This window comes from Triticum dicoccoides, chromosome 5B (assembly GCF_002162155.2).
Source record: "Triticum dicoccoides isolate Atlit2015 ecotype Zavitan chromosome 5B, WEW_v2.0, whole genome shotgun sequence".
Taxonomy (NCBI): Eukaryota; Viridiplantae; Streptophyta; class Magnoliopsida; order Poales; family Poaceae; genus Triticum; species Triticum dicoccoides.
Genome location: NC_041389.1, coordinates 665,149,867 through 665,167,284, shown reverse-complemented (window position 1 = coordinate 665,167,284; position 17,418 = coordinate 665,149,867). Strand labels below are relative to the sequence as shown.

The 17,418-nt window shown below is 42.8% G+C and overlaps 2 protein-coding genes and 1 non-coding gene across 3 annotated transcripts; all 3 read right to left on the bottom strand.

The window, feature by feature from the left end:
- Positions 1–1,652: 1,652 nt before the first annotated feature.
- Positions 1,653–6,172, bottom strand: LOC119312454 (KH domain-containing protein SPIN1). Its single transcript, XM_037588177.1, has 7 exons — positions 5,895–6,172; positions 5,620–5,708; positions 4,161–4,312; positions 3,696–3,812; positions 3,481–3,597; positions 2,799–2,942; positions 1,653–2,397 (listed from the first exon to the last, which is right to left on the bottom strand). Exons 1-7 carry the CDS (start codon positions 5,975–5,977, stop codon positions 2,254–2,256), a joined length of 846 nt encoding a protein of 281 aa, XP_037444074.1. The 5' UTR covers positions 5,978–6,172; the 3' UTR covers positions 1,653–2,253.
- A 7,837-nt stretch (positions 6,173–14,009) lies between these two features.
- TRNAL-CAA lies at positions 14,010–14,093 on the bottom strand. The gene has a single exon. It is a non-coding gene; the product is annotated as a tRNA-Leu (tRNA).
- Positions 14,094–14,699: 606 nt separating this feature from the next.
- Positions 14,700–17,015, bottom strand: LOC119312453 (50S ribosomal protein L17, chloroplastic-like). The gene is made up of 3 exons (XM_037588176.1): positions 16,690–17,015; positions 15,203–15,612; positions 14,700–14,906 (listed from the first exon to the last, which is right to left on the bottom strand). The coding sequence occupies exons 1-2, from the start codon at positions 16,949–16,951 to the stop codon at positions 15,203–15,205; spliced, it is 672 nt and encodes a 223-aa protein (XP_037444073.1). The 5' UTR covers positions 16,952–17,015; the 3' UTR covers positions 14,700–14,906.
- Between the last annotated feature and the right edge of the window lie 403 nt (positions 17,016–17,418).

Sequence of the window (17,418 nt, the reverse complement as noted above, 5' to 3'; positions counted from 1 at the left end):
TATAGTCACAATAAAAAGCAAGTGCTTATGAATGCAAATTCAGCGTGTGATCTTGAGGTGCCCGGTGTTCACTGTCATGGTCACAGGAAAGGCAAGCCGGAAACAAAAAGAAAGGCTGGATACAACCATTTCAGTCAAGCATTTACTCAAACACGACAAATCTATCTTAAAATTTCAACAGTCCTAACCCACAGTCAAATGTTTGGAAACTTCTTAGGCTGATCCTTTTCACAGGATCCACAATCGATTCTCATTTTTGCCGAGCATGTTCAAGGTATAAAATAAAATCTGCATATGTGTCTCATCTTCAAAACAACAATATGGCATTACCATGGCAAACGTTGCCCAGGTGGTACCGTGCACCAGCATAGCCCATCCATGATGCCAAGCAGAGACAAGCAAACATGCCTGAACCCAGAAAATTGTCATGAATCCGTAATCCTCTAATACTGCCTCCATTCCGAATTACTTGTCGCGGAAATGGATAAAAATGGATGTATCTAGAACTAAGACTACGTCTAGATACATCAATTCCTGTGACAAGTAATTTGGGACGGAGGGAGTAAAAACCGCCACGATCCATGAACACACTTGCGGAATTCGAAAGTTCCGAGACTGAACAAAACACCTTTAAGGCACAAGTTGATGATCCTTAGAGCTTAAATGAGATATGTAGCTTTCATCTTGGATCAGTCTGAAAGTTAGTGGGGAACTGTTTAAATTATTCTTCAGAACAGAATGTGCACAAAATGTGCTTCTGCCAGTTACATCAGTATTGTTAAATGATATTTATCTGATATGTCCATGTCCAGATTCAGTTATTTTCAGTTAGGCCTTTGTATGCTCTGTTTTTATGTCATGTCCTACCATGGCGTGACAATATCTCTTATTGAATGGCTTGGTGGAATATATAGTATGAACCTTAAATGGCAGTAATGTTATGATAGTAGAATCCTGTCATTTGCTTTATCCAGTTGTATGTTCCAATATGATGCTGTTCTAATATTAGCAGTCTTAAATGCAGGCATTCTCTTTTCATCTTCAACTCTGACATATAGAAACACACAGCCTTTTCTTCTGTGTTTGGTGCACATGGATGTGGAACAATGTTCATCTTGGTAGAAAGATTTGGAGTCTTTCCAACTTATGCGTAACTTTTCACTACGGTACTATCAAATACTCCCTCCATAAAGAAATGAATGCTCTTATATTTCTTTACAGAGGGGGTACTATCTATTTTGTGTTATTCTAAGATTTGTCTCCGGGGAATTCAGCATGTGATCTTGAGGTGACTGGGGCCAGAAGAAGTCCAGCATTCACCTTCATGGTCGCAGGAAAAGTAAAGCTCAAGCTGGGGGAAATGGCTGGCCAACGCCACTCCAGCAAGTACGAAGCTAGATCTTGTTTAGTCCAATGTTTGAAAATTCTTAGGCTGATATTTTTCCACTGAATGCATTTTCCTGCACATATATGCATCTGTATCTTCCAAACAACAATAGTGCAGAATTACCACATTTGTATCTACAAATAACAATAATGCAGAATTACCACGGTAAACGTCTCCCACGTGAGCCCGAGCAGCAGCAGCAGCATCCCATCCATTATGCCAAGCAGACGCAAACAAACATGCCTCAACCCAAAATTGCCACAAATTCATCATGAAGTTCAACAATATAAACCACAAAGATCCATGAACACTGATGACATTAAAAACCAGACTTCGACATTGTCGATTCGAACCCTCCACGGTCTGAACCAGACACGACAACTCCACAAGGCACAAGCTGATGATCCTTATACCCTTTTTATTATTATCCGCGACTCCATAATGCAGAAGGGTGGATAATATACAAGGAAGTTCCGACGCCTAACAGGGGGTGAAAAAGGAAAACATGAAAGCTCACATACTCGGGCCTCTCTAGTCTGTCTGTCATCGGCATCACCTACCATCATAGCACCACATTACTAGGGTTAACAGTCAATTAACAAATAAAGCGAATGTTCTAGGACCTTACAGCAACCAAAGCTGGGCCGACCCACGGGCCCAGGACCACTACTACTTCCATTGTCCCAGCGGTTTCTCCTTGTCCGCAGGAGAGACCGCAGACTCATACTGACTCGTCTAGCGAAATGCAGGGCGTCGCTTCCTTCAAGTGCGCCCGCGGCAAACGTTGCCCGGAGACATGGCGTCCCCATTGGGGGGCACATAAGGCACCTGGACAATACCGGTAACGATGAGGGGTGGCTCCTTCCCTACTGGCCTGTTTTCGCACGCTTCATGCCACCGTTGCTGAATGGGGAGACGCTCCCCGGATGAGGGCTGTCCTCTCGCAGGGTTGAGTTTAGCATCGCCAGCTCCCTGAGCTGTTGCCTCTTGTAGATATCCTGTGTCTCATCCTGCAGCAGAAACCAACATGGCTTTGTGAGTGAGGCATGTCCAGAGTGCTAGCCGTCTGTAAACAAAAAATCATTCTTGGACAAGCAAGCAGCCATGGTATGCATGTGCAATTGTAAGTAAACACAAGTTACAGATAATAAATGAGAAATGAAAATGTACTCCACAAAATATAAAGGGAACCAATCAAGAGAGATCAATAACGGTAATAATCCAAATTCAAGAAAAAACCACTAGCACTAGAGAAGGTGCAAGCAACATTTTATACGTGATTCCTCACATTATCAATTATTATTTTATTAAAAAGAATTTTCATGGTATTATAAACCATAAAAGGATAACTGAGTATTTCATTGGCTTTCTCCAGAAAGCGAATATGTACATGGAAACATTAATCACTTACCACTGGCTTTAGCAGTTCCTCTAGAATTTCCTGTGCATGTCTCAATCTGGCATCAATAATATTGGCTGGGAACTCAGCCTCTATCAAGATATGAAGTTGTTCGCTCAGATGCTCATAGCCTGGTTTTCCTCGTAGCTTGTCCTCCTGGAAGAAATAAAGAAGAAAATATGTAAAACTTAAGCTCTTAGCAACGTAGGAGAAACACAAGGCCGAGAGGCAGAAAAACAAGCAATGGAAACTACAGGTATAAATAGCGAAACAGGAAAACAAATTTATGAGGAACAAAAAGAAAGTTGGCAGGTAAACTGGACAGAATAGAAATATATTGCACCTCGGTGTAAAAGTAAAGTTATCATGAAGAAAAACTATTAGCTCGCAGTTACATAATTATGGATTAGAAAAAGGGTAGGGAGTTCCAGGAGAAAGTTAGAACACATAATCCAATGTTAGGGTTATGAAAAGCCAAACATGGTTATGGATGAGATCCCTAGAACTGGAAGACGATTCCAGTAAACTTACTCAACTTACTATGCAACCCAATTTGCATACTTCGAAAAAATGTAAAATGCTAAAGCAAAACTATATTGCTATAACTATGTGTCGTAATGATGATCAAATAACTGAAGAAGCACTAGTAAGTTAACTTAAGGGGTGCAGATCAAACATTGCAAACTTTGGTTACCTTCCCAGGATCTTTGATGGAACCCTTTCCTCTGATGAAAACACGACAACCAGTAGATGCTTCTACCCGCTTTAGAGAATTACCTCTAGGTCCTAGAATACGTCCCACAAAATTGAACTGTCATGAAAGTAAAAACTTTATCAGCAAAGGGATCGAAAATGGATCAAGCATCATCCTGTGTAAAATTAAAAATGCACAAGTTAGAGGCAGCATACACTTGGATAAGAATCAACTGGGACCTCCAAGCGTAGAATCTTCTTCATGACATGAGAGCTAGGGCTTGGTGGCGCTCCTTGCCAATCCATACTGTTTCCTTGAGGAAAGCCTAATCTCTTTGGAATAGTTAAAAATGGCAAGCACAAACAATTCATCAGTATTGCTTTATGAAATAAAAATATTTGGAAGAATGTGCACAACATGAATAACAGACAATATTTCTCACCAAAGAAACCCACATTTACATAGTATTATCAATCTATCATAGTATCATATATCATACCCAAAAGTTCACTATAACTTATGTATCTACAGGGTCCATTTTATAGAAAATAATGGCTAATACTCCCACAGTGAAGCATGCACCTTCTTGGAGTATAGAAGTGCAATAGCATGATCTACTGGATTGTAAACATATTTTGTTTCTTCCTTAACAAATAAATATGTAATGAATGAATGTGTACCTCTTGGTGTAGTCCATTCCAAGGACTGAACCCATTGCCAGAGAGATTGGATCTTGGATTTGGTGAAGACATTGGACTAGGACTTCTGAATCGATGTCTATCGAAATCACTGAACCCAGGGTTGTGTGCAGAGTTTGACACCCGCATAATCTCTGAGTAACAAGAAGGTCAGGTGAGAATTTAAATCAAAAGAAATGGATAGGCTATTGATTATAATCAGAATTTTGTACATCGATATTAGGTTATTTTTCACAACCAAGGCACGACATAATCATACAATGGATAAACACTGACTGGCCAAAGGCAGATATCAAAAAGCATATGCACATGGGAACCAGATCCAACATATTCGTATGATCATTCACAGTAGGTCCATGACACAAACCATTCCTTTCTCAATCCTCATAAAAACATCAACCGTTCCTTAGATATACTTGCCTAATATACATACAACATGCTGATGGCCAGCGTATAGTTCGTTCTACAGGCTGGTCTAACCAAGAGACATTAGAGTGTGATGCAGTCGATGTAAATTTTGGTCAAACACCACCATTTAAACAAAAGAATTCTGGATAGCCTCACTGAAGATAGTAAATCCCTCAGGCTAATATGTGAGATAAAGAAAATCCCATAAATCATGATCCAAGCATGTGTGCTGCGCGCAGAAAAAAGACTCGGATGGTCTAAGCATGCCCTATAGAAAGAGGCTGAGTATCAAGTGAAGTATTCCTATAATCAGCCCAGTTTGCAGAAGAACTTCATATAGTTATATCAAAAGATGTTTATATGTAGTGAGGATGGAAATGAGCAAGGCTGCAGGATATCTCACCAACTCTCTGGTTGATAATGTCATTGATTTATTTGACAGCGATATACATATGTCGATGTTCATATACAGCATTTAGTGTTGTCCAGTGTATACACAATCCACAAACTTAAGCACTGCTTTTTACATAGTACAGTTAAGATGAACCCTAAATAAACCACACACACACAAAAAAAAAAAGATGAACCCTAAATCAGACATATGGTTCTCACCAATGATGAGATGATTTGCTAAGATACCAGACAAGTTTCCAACAGCAATCAACCACCATATGTCAGTCAAGAAGAAGATTGATCTACCTCATTGCAAACATAGATTGCAGCAGAAGGATTGATCAACACTATCGCGCATAACTGCAATCATCTAATCTCGCCCCGACGAATGAAAACATCGCAGCATGTACAAAACGAAAACAGAGTGTCATCCAAGCAGTGAATGCACCAGAGACCATACGAAGCAAGCAGCAGCAACGAATGCCATCTAATCTAAAGCGGGCGCTATCCAAGCCCTTCAGCCATGTATGTACTTCCCTATCCATGGCTGCAGAGCAACACCACTCCCGTGCATGAACAGAGGAAAATCACATCAGCCTGCAGAGAGAACAGTAAAAAGGGGGAGATCAGGAGATCTCACCTTGGCTCAGCAGCTTGCTGCATATGGGCAGCACCTGCATGAAAGGCCCCAGCTTCTGGTGCTCGGCGAGCAGCTCGGCCAGGTACTGGCTGCACAAAACCATTAATCACAGAGCAATCACATCACCATCCCCATTCATCAAGCAAACCCAACCCAACAGGAAAAGAAAAGAAAAAACAGCACACGCGATAAATAAATAAAAAAGCAATCTTGCCACCACGAATTGGCCAAGAAGCAAGCAAAGAAGCCAAGGAAAATCCAGGCGCCGCCTCTACCTATCGACATCTGGGTTGCTTCTAATCTGGGGGGACAGGTTCCTGGAAGGGGAGAAGCCCTGCTGGCCGTAGAGCCCGGACATGGCGGCGGCGGCGGCGGCCGCTCCCGCTCCGGCGAGGCGGAGACACGTGCAGGGCGCCGCAGCCGAGGCCGAGGCGGGGTGGTGGCGGTGGTGTGTGGGTGGCGAGGAGAGGTGGAAAGGCTCGCTGCTTTAGGCTGCAGCGGCAGCAGCCAGCGTAGGGGGGAGAGAGAGAGGGGGGGCGAGGGTTGGGGGGCTGCCGCTCTGGAACCCTTTTCTCTCTCTCTCTCTCGCCCGCTAGGTTGCAATTGCAACGCGCCAGCACGGCGCCCCCCGTTGGAAAGGCTTTATCAAAAGCCACAATTTTCTCGCAGCAACAAAATGGGGGAGCAAAATAGGTCTTTTCCATTTTTTTTGTGAGTCACATCGTGTCTGTGTCTGGACTGTGCATGATAACACCAAGTTTTTTGTGGCTTTTGTGTAAGCCGTTTTATTCTTTCGGCGAAAGGTCCGAGCGGTGCAGCTGTCGCCACACGTTTCCGTAGCTTGTTTTCGTCGTGTCGATGTGTTTATTTTTGATATTTGAAATAAGACATACTACCATTGAAAAGGGGCTCTTCGTTATATTTCAAATCAACAACGTTGTTTTAATGGACACCGGTAGTTTTGTGGTTTATTCAGAAATCATTTTCTCCTTTGAAATGTCTGCGGAGCGTCTGGGTGGTATAGACACTTCCACGTATATCATAAAATGTCCTTGCCATGTTGACAAATCACTCCCAGGATGTAAAGATAGAAGCACCATTGCAAAATATGTTTACCTATCTAATCTTGATTTTTGCTGGTTTTCTTATAGGAAATTGTGTTGTTGCCATTTCTTATAGATCACACATGAAAACAATATATTTTGCATATAGTGTTTTGGTTATTTTGCCACCATATGTGAAGATTTTGTTTTTCATATGTATAGTTTAGGTGTTCCTATGGAAGAATGACACACAAAGACATAGTTACATGATTACAGTGACATGCATATGTGATATTTTTCAAACATGTAAAATCCTTGTTCCATCACCAAAAAGAAAGGAATTAGTCAATGTGGCATACAGACTTTGTCATCCCAGGGAAAAGGACGCCTTTCCCTAGTTGTACTCGTTTCTTGTGGATATGGCTGCAGAAACTTATTGATCACGACCAATATGATTTAAAAATATAATCACGTTACCTACTTAATAAATACCCCAAAAAACAAGATTTTCTTGAATTTATCATGGTTATCACTCATTAAAAAATTTAACGCGTCGAATCACATCCCTTTTTAAATATATTTAGAGTGCTAATGTCCAGCCTGTATTTCCCTACAAACCCTTTGAGGCAAATATATGCAACATCCAAAATCAACTAATTAATTCCCTGCAATAAATCTACTAATTATTTTCCTTTATTAGTGCAGGAAAGTAAAATGTGGCTGTCCAGGTGTCAACAGCTAAAAACCCTATTGTTTCAATGTGCTAAGAAATTATTAAAATTAAAAGAAAAGAAAGAATTAGCATCTAATAAACATGAGACACATGTTAGTGGGGGCCCCTCCCTCTCAAGTGTGGTGATCGAAATACCTCGCAAAGTTGGGCAAGCCAATGTCCCCATGTCACACTCTTTCTTCCAAACTGTCCATTTCGTAGGCTGGAGTCAATTCCAAATCCAGCCTTTTCTCCATTTTTCCCAAACCTAAATTTAATTCCCCATCCAACATGCAGGTGGCTCTTTTATCATCTCCCCCAAAAAAATCTGGCTTTCACGCATTTAGTGGGCATGGCCCCCCTACTGACCAAGACCGTACACAAATACAAGTAAAAAAACACGTATGTAATAGCCCACATACATAAATGGGAGTATGCATTTGTCCAAGCACGCGACAGGAACACTTTCTAATCACTGTTTCAGCTGCTAACCTCGTGTCCAGCAGCGGCCCACGAATTCGCTCCATCCACCCGTATTTCGTGATGCTGCTGTTTCCCGTATGGGATCGTCGGCAGTTGGTTGGTTTGTGCAAAACATGGCCGTCGCCGTCAGCGCACAAGCTATAGAGCAAGTTCGGCCTTATCGGCAACATAGTGGGGATCACTGGCGTGTTCGAGCTAGTTGTGATGTGATGAGCTAGTTCTATACATACATACTCCCTCTGTAAACTAATATAAGAGCATTTGAATCACTACATTAGTAATCTAAATGTTTTTATATTAATTTACAGAGGGAGTACATCTTATAATTACAATCGACGACGACGATGGATTACATTGCACCGGCCCAACGCCAACAAATTAGAAAAGAAAACTAAAGGATTAATGGGACGGTGTTATGTTAGAATAAAACAAGGTGTCGTATTCGGCTGCGAGTATTTCTTTTTTGATGGCTAGACCCGCTCTCGAATGCGGTGGACGAAAACACGTGGTGATTATCGGAGACTTTTGCTCGGACACATGAGGGTTTATATGTGTATTGTTGGAAGTGAATGGTTTATTCTTTTTTTAGCATATAGCACGATCAGAGTTGCTCATAAACACGTGCATACACTCGTCACTGTGACGCGCGCACACACATGCCCCTACCCATATGAGGATAGTTTATTTGTTAGAAATTTCTAGATTTATCCTCGCAAAAAAATCTAGATTTAAATAAGTCCACGAATAACCATGAGTAAAAAAGCTCAACGGATAGTTTACATGCTCCATGTGTTTAATAAGAAATAAAAATTAAATGACTCCTGAATCGCGGAAGTGCCCTTCTCGCGAGCTCATATGCATCCTCATTGGACAGTAAATTCGACAAAAAGAATATAGTAGAAACAAACATTGACGAATCTTCTACATGCGCGCAAAGTTTCATGAATAAAAGATGTTCCGAAATGCTCCCTAAAAACAAAGTTTCATTTTGGAATATTGTTTCTTCATGAAAAATTTCACACATGTTGAGAATTTGTTGATGTTTGCTAAAAAAAATGATTTTTTGTTGATTTTTAAACTTTTTTAAAATAAGATTTTACTGTTTGTAGGGAGCATAGGAGCTCGCGAGCACAAACTTCATGTCCTATGAACCGGTGTTACACAAAGATAATGTGTCATCTTCGATCTCAAGTATCAATTTGTATCCACGTCCACTCTTGAGTGCAATAGTTGAAAACCAATCAAATCGCTTGCTCGGGTTGCAAGAGGTTTTACCGTGTCCAATGGTGATCTTTTTCCCTACTAATTCAACAAATAATCATCATGCTCAATCTTCTTAGAAAATTGACATGCTCCATATTTTTCAAATAATGCGGTGACCTACTTTACCACGTAACGTTCGAGCTTGCATTAATAAGATTGGTACTTCGACACCCTAAGGATTTGAATGCACTTTCCAATTTTTGTAAGGGTATTTTATTAAGGGTTCGTGTTCCTTAATATAGTAAATGATACCATGCACGTTGTTGCGAAATATTTTACAATACATTTCAATACAATCTAATTGCATGGAAGATGAATATTTGAAGTAACGATAAGATAACTAAAATTAAAAATGCATGCGACTTATTGTGTTTGATTATTGGATAGTTGTAAAATATGTAGCATAGTAGAATGGAAATTCTAGTGAAAATTCACATGTTGAGGTGTTTTTTCCTATGCATGGTTGGATAGTTTGATGTACTGTAAAAGGTCCCTACTTATATAATTGCATATGGCGTGCACATGCAGACTGTCAGTTGTGGCTGCATGGCGACGGGGAGCAGCTGCGACCGTGGCCAATTGAGGAGGTAGAGACACTGAGGAGCAAAAGAGTCGGTCGTCAGTTGGTTGGAGTGCACATGAACATCGGTGGGGTGAAGGAGATCACTGGTGTGGGACAAAGACTATTTCCCCCCAAGCTAAACCATCCTAATTTTTTCCTTCACAATTTGATCAAAGGCTGGGGGCAATGCCCCCCCCCCCCCGACTACACATAGTTTCGCCTCAGTAGTCTAGAACCACTAGATGATACCTCTCACGTTGTTGCGGAATATTTTGCAATACATTTCAATACGGTTTGATTGCATGCAACATGAATATTTGAAGTAACAATATGAGAACTAAACCTAAAAATACATTTGACTTATTGTGTTTGATTATTTGGTAGTTGTAAAATATGTAGCATGGTAGAATTGAAATTCCAGTGAATGTTCGCATGTTGAGGTGATTTTTTTCCTGCGTATGGTTGGATAGTTGATGATGTATTGTAAAAGGTCTCCACTTATACAATCGCCTATGATGTGCACATATAGATTATTCCAAGGAAGGTTTGGCTGAACGGCGACGGGAAGCAGCTGCAACAATGGCCGGTTGAGGAGATAGAGACACTGAGGAGCAAAAGAGTCTAGTTGGTTGGAGTGCACATGAACACCGGTGGGGTGAAGGAGATCACTGGGTGCACATGCTGACATGGAGGCCGTCTTCCAGATCCATGCCTTGGAAGGGTCCGTGACCTTCGAGCCCAAGTGGTTGTTGGACCCGTAGAAGTTGTGCAGGGAGAAAGGTGTGTCCGTGCTAGGCGGGGTCGACCCGTTCAATTCGGGTTGCTCATATCTGTGTACAAGTAGAAACAACTCGGCTAATCTAGATGATTTTTTTTAAAGGAACACACTGTGTTCCATTACATAACATGGCTGGACAAATAGGCAACAACAACTTCTTTTACAAATTCCGGAACTTAGCCAAGCTAGATCTCACACAAATTAGGTCCCAGTTTAGCACCGGCAGAGCCAGACTAATTTCCTCGGGGAATTGGGGGGGGGGGATATGAGTGTTTGGTAGGGGCAAAGACTATTTTTTCCCCCTCACCTAAACCCTCCTAATTTTTTTCCTTCACAATTTGGTCAAAGGCCGGGGGCAGTGCCCCCCCTCCCCCCAGTACACATAGAACTGCCTCTTTTAGAACCACTAGATGATACCATGCAAGTTGCTGCGGAATGTTTTGCACAAATTTTCGATGCGATTTGATTGCATGGATCATGAATACTTTAAGTAAGAATATGAGAACAAAAGCTAAAAATACATGTGATTTACTATGTTTGATTATTGGATAATTGTAAAATATGTAGCATAGTACAATGAAAAATCTAGTGAATATTTTGCATGCCGAGGTAGGTTTTTTTCTCTATGCATGGTTTGGTAGTAATCGGTCTTTTCTTATGCATGTTGATGTGGAAGAAATATGATTTGAAACTCACTAAGAATGCACTAATACATGTTGCATGGTAGATGATTCTTGTGCTTACATCGGACAGATAATAGTGGATCAAGCTAGTAAATGGCTAAAAAAGAATTGATGATGTGAAAGCACACATGTCGAGATAATTAGAAGTAGTGGGAATCACTGTTTTAGGCATATAGGATATGGTCTTTGGCCTTTGGCCTTTTGCGAAAATAACAATTTGAAGTAGTAATGTGAACTTAAGTTGTAATATTTTAGTTTAAAAAATGGAGGGTCCACTATTTGTTTTAAACAAGTGAAAAGCCAAGCAAGCGTGCGGTGTAAAAAGGATAATCCTTATTAGCCAGCGCCGATCAATAAATATTGATCAATCTGATCTTATATGTGAAATACATTTTTTCAGAAAACTTTTGATTTATTCATCTTTAATCATGGTAGTTCAATGAACATCAGAAATAATAAAATTACATCCAGATCCATAGACCACCGAGCGAAAACTATAGGCACTGAAGCGAGCCGAAAACGCGCCATCGTCATCGCCACTCCCTCGGTGGAACCGGGCAAAAAATTTTGTACTAGACAGTCGTAAAGTCGTCGTGCAAAGGCCTTGTAAGACTAACACACGAGAATAACAACCGCCGTCGTCGAAGAGTAGCGTAGATTAGAAAGATCCAACCTAAAGACACACGACTGTAGATAAACTATGACCATATCAGCGCAAATCCATCAAGGACGGATCCGCCGGAGACACACCTCCACACGCCCACCAACGGTGCTAGACGCACCATCGGGATGGGACTAGGCGAGGTTAAACCTTATTCCACTTCTGGGAGGCGCCTCATTCTCCTGAAGTGGACACAAACTCGAACAAACATCTAAAAAGGAAGCCCTCCCGCCAACCAGGACCGGGACCCACCGCGCCGCAAATTGAAGACGAGGCGGACCGGCGGCGGCGTTCGTGGGAGGCAGAGAAACCCTGCGGAAGACGAGGCTTTGTTTTTTGTGGGGGTGGCTAGTACTATTTTTTTTCCCTGCGGAAGACGCTCCAGCCAATAATTTCTTTTTTTTTAGGGGCCAGCCAATAATTTCTGGTATGTACATCTCCAAGGCGGATGAATCGAGACAATCCACCACTCACCGTGCCCCCCATTCATTGCGCGTACGCTCTACGGATGAATCGGGCCAGCGACTCCGCTTTATCTATCGTTTCCCTTGACAGAAGTGGGAGCACATAATCATGGACCACACTAGCGAACGAGAGAAAACAATTAAACGCTAAGAAAACAAGAGCACTAGCAATCAACTAGTAGAACTAGTGCGTGCGATCAGTTACTTTTCCTACAAGGAGATGCCGCGAGCTATGCTGTGATCTGGTTATCACGCACACGTTCTCTCCATACTGTTCATTTCAAGTGATTCTTTCTGCGCTTTCCTGTCTAACTTTTGCTCTGTTGTGCGTGCTGTTTTTTGCTGTGCGCTGGATTTGGCAAACAGGTGAACGTGGAGCCTGTCAGGTAGTAATAAGTCAGTAGTATGAGGTGAACCACGTCCTTTCACATGCACTTTTTTGCCCCAAGATAGAGAGAAGCCAGGTAGGCAGCAGGGCAGGATGCCGTGTCTGATTCCTAGCGTCGACTTTTGTGTTGGCCCTTTTGAGTGCCATGCTTCCTCGCCCGTCAGCTTCCACATGCGCCCACCAATGATCTGCTCCACAAGGAGAGGAGCCAAACAAACCCAAGAACAAATTTTAACACAAGTAGCAGTAGTACTTCTTAAATCCTTGCGCTTGAAAATTGAGATCGTACTCCTACTATTTAACTATATTTTCACACGCTCTAAAACAGGCTTTAGCTTCATGGTGGTGATTCTAACATGTTGCCATGGTCGATGAGGTGGAATTTCTGATTAGATTACGAGATGCATTTTCGGTCTTTTCTTTTGGGGCGCCGCTGGCCTTGGATCCAAGTAAAAAAAATCATGAATGATGATGCGATCGTGGCATAGCATAGCAGAGATTTGGGACACGGGCATAGGATCCCCCTGTAGAATCTTGTAGATGGATGGTTGGAGAGGGATGGATGTTTATTGCCGCCGGGGAGGGGAGGCAGCGCACGTTGCGCCCTCGTGCCGTGCACGGGGCGCAGGCGACACTGCTGTGTTTACACTGACCAGTACGTGGTACGCGGGCGGCATGGCATTGGCATGGGGGGCAGCCTCTACTGTGCTTTTATACTAGCCATCACGTACGCAGGCCGGCAGTGGCTCGAGCAGCTAGCTAGCTATACACCGTACGTGCATACGTATACGTACACTCACCAGCGCATGCGTACGCCACACTACACGCGCGCGCGCACGCTCCCGTCTCGTCCGTGCGGCGCGCGGTTGGCACGCACCACCCACCCCGCCGGCCCAGTCAGCCGGCTGCAGATCGGTGCCGGCGTGACTGCTGCCGGTGCCGGCGCCGGCCTCCTCTCGTGCTGCGCATCGAATGCTGCAGATCGCTTTTGCCTGCCTGCCTGCCTGCCTGCATCTGCATGAATCTCGTACAACTGCAACGCTCCAAGAAACGACGTGACAAAGATATCTACCCCCAGTACGGTTTAGTTACACTTACACGCCTCCTCCTCTGACAGATTCATCTCAGCCGTACGTTTGTGGTCACTGCATGCACGGCTGGGGTCTGACTAGGTGTACAGCCAAGATCGAGAATTGACAGTGGGAGAAGAAAAAAAAATTCAGATGAAACATCATGTAAATTCATAATGCATATTATGAACTGAAGAAGATGGAGATCGTGTTCGTGACATAAATAAATAAATTCATAATGGAAAAGGCAAAATAATATTAAGTAAAAAAGGAAAAAAATGTATGTCAGAAGTGGGGTTCGAACCCACGCCCTCGTAAGAGGACCAGAACTTGAGTCTGGCGCCTTAGACCACTCGGCCATCCTGACTTGATGTTTACTAGTGTGGTCAAGTCCTTATGTATGTATCATGTACCATGTAACTCTTTAGCTTAACTATCAACAAAGGGAGACATCACAGGAAAATTCAAATCTGAGCCCGAGCTCATCTGCACCTGTGCTTACGAAAAAAATCAAAATAAATACAAGAAAAATTCAAAAAATTCCAAATTTTTTTTGGGTGGTGGACAATTTGATGCGTGAGGTACGCTCCAATTTTCAAAACATTTGGACTTCTGTGCAGCTCTCAGCAAAAAAGACAAATCGGAGGTCTGTAAAAATATGTACTGTTCATATACTGTTCAAGTCTGATTTGTCTTTTTTGCTGAGAGCTGCACAGAAGTCCAAATGTTTTGAAAATTGGAGTGTACCTCACGCATCAAATTGTCTATCACCCAAATTTTTTTTAGAATTTTTTACGAATTTTTTTTTGACCGGGTGCAGATGCACCCGGGCACCGAAACGCCGTTCTCAACATCACACGATAAAGATCGATCTTTCCTAGGAGTGCAGCATTATTCGCATGCTCAACTACATGATCGCACGCCAACAATGTCATGAACAGTTCCCAGGATGAAGAGCGCAAAAGAAAACAGGTTGAAGTAAGGAGCCATTCCAAAATATACTAGTATAGCACACTGATCTTGCAGTCACAGGATGATATTCGTTTGTTCAAAAATTCCGCGACATGATCTACACTTTGTTGTTACAAAATAACATATGAAAACACAAGTTCAAAAGGCGATTCGCAGACACCCGGCTTGAGCAGCGTCGATGGATGGACTGCAACCAATGGATGATTCTCTGCAGATACGAATACATGAATTAGAAGGATTGTCGTTACCAGCAAAACTCTGAAATACACTATGTAAGCAAACAGACTTTTAGCAGACCATGTATTTTCGCAATTAGTGTTTCTAAATACAGTTCCGTGTTCTTTTACTGCCTATCAAACACATATAGCGATTCTCTAAATCATGTCCTTAATAAATAACACTTGAGAAAAACTAACATGTACAGAGTCAAGATAATGAAACAGTCTATTTCAAGAATGAAAAATAATGACAATTTGGTGATACTATAAAAGGGATTCACTTCACCTAGACAAGTTCGATGTAAGCCATAGGTGCATTATCTCCCCGCCTTGGGAATGTCGGGATGATCCTTGTGTAGCCCCCATCTCTTTCCCCATACCTGTCTGGAACCTCAGCAAACAATGCATGGACTATGTGCTTCTCATAGATATACCCCAGGGCCTGCCTCCTCTTGTGAAGAGATCCATCCTTCGCCATCGTGATCATCTTGTCAACCCACTTCCTCATCGCCTTTGCCCTTGGCTTGGTAGTCTTTATCCTCCCGTGCTTCAGCAGCTGTGTGGTCAGCCCACGCAGGAGTGCTTTCCGCTGATCTGCGGGCCTGTTGAGCCTAGGAATGCGCTTCCCGTGCCTCATCGCCAATATCCTTCCACGGACATCAATGCCAAACAGTCGGTGAGCAAAGCTCGATTCCACTGCAATGTTTTGAGAAAGGTCAGTGAATGTTTTCATTGTGAAATTCATAGGAAAGTCTCAAAAAACATCCTAATCTTATCTTTAGCGTGACTGGCTCAAGACCTTTAAGACTGATCTGACATATTTGGCATGTAACAACCGAAGCTTTTAATTTCTCCAGGACATACTTATATTGTTTGAGATTTGTATGGTGTGGTCAATCAGTTAGGTGATATTTGACATACTAAGGAAAACTAGCTTTTAGGCAAATTTAAGGTGATAAAACCATTTTTCTATTCATGATAATATTTGTTCGCTTAATTAGCAAGATAAACAATTATGCATGGAACGACAAGTTACTTCACCATTCAAAGCTCTTCTGCCCTTCCGATTCCACAAGTCCATGTTAAAAGCGTTTCCAAAATACAGCTAAACCAGTTTATATTAATTATGACTTCCTTTTTTTTGCTCATGACCACAAGGGATAAAATGGCAGCATCACAATTTGAAGCACCACAATGCATTCAAGCATCATCGTTGTTAAACAGATGGAGAAAGTGAAAGGAACAGAGCCACAATACAATGGGTGCAAATGTCGAGGAATCTGTTGGTCAAAATAAGTACCCAATTTGCCATCTGTTTGGTTCATTGTTATCTCCTAGTATTTGTAACTGCCAAACAAATTGCCAACGTATGCTCCAATACATATATGACACGAGTAACGAAATGGATAATAGGATAAATACTCTTACAAAAAACGAGAGAAATTGTCAATTGTTCAATACATTGTTGAGGATTTAATGAGTTGAGCATCCTTGAACACTGAAACCCAATTCTAAAGCTACAGACCATCTGAAAGGTCATCAGAAAGTAAATAAATAAACGATGTGCCCCTGATACTACAATATGGAACCCAGGTGGCCACGGAGAATGAATAATATGCAGCTTGTCCAGTTGAAGAATTTTTTGGATTGGCGGCTGGTGAATTTTAGCATTTGTGACACTCGAGTGTCCAAACTGAAACTGTGCGTAAATAAGCAGCATTTACGGCCACAATCGGGCTCAAACGTAAGGGCCGGAAAACGAGGAGGTCTCACCGGAGAACGAGGAGGTGTACGAGAAGGCGAGCGACGCCGAGGCCGCGGAGGACATGGGGGCGGGGGAGACGGAGGACGAGGAGGGGGACGTGGAGACGAAGGAGCTCCGGAGGAACGGGGCGGCGGAGGCCGCCTGCCTGCGAGGCCGGACGGCCGCCGACGGGGAGGGGCGGAGCGCCGGGAGCGCGGCGCGGAGGGAGTCCATGCGCCAGGCCGAGGCGGAGATCGCCGGCGAGGGGGAGGTGGAGGCGAAGGCCGCCATGGGGGAGGGGAAGGAGAGCGAGCGAGCGGAGCGGAGGAGGGGTGTGGGTTTGGCTGGAGAGGGGTGGCGACGCCGCTCGGCTTTGAAGCGGATAACGTTTGGATTTCTGCTGCCGATTGGGTTCCGCTGGGCCGGGCTGGGATGGACGGGCCCAATATATGGATATGGGCAACTCGAGAATGGGCCCTTGATGACGCCCAAAATGTTGTTTATTATAGTAACCCTCTCAATTGTCTCAAAAAAAAAGTAACCCTCTCAAAAAAAAGCACCTTGCATGTTATCACTCGATAATATTCAGACATGGCGAAATGGAGTGCCAATACAAGCATCAAAGATAACAATCCAGGTTACACGCCCATTATTTAACCGGTGTAGTAATTTATCTCTTATTTGCTAGTGCTTCTGGTGTAACTAAATGTAAAAGGCGCATGTGTCGCCACAAGGGCAATCGTTACTCATGAGGAGGA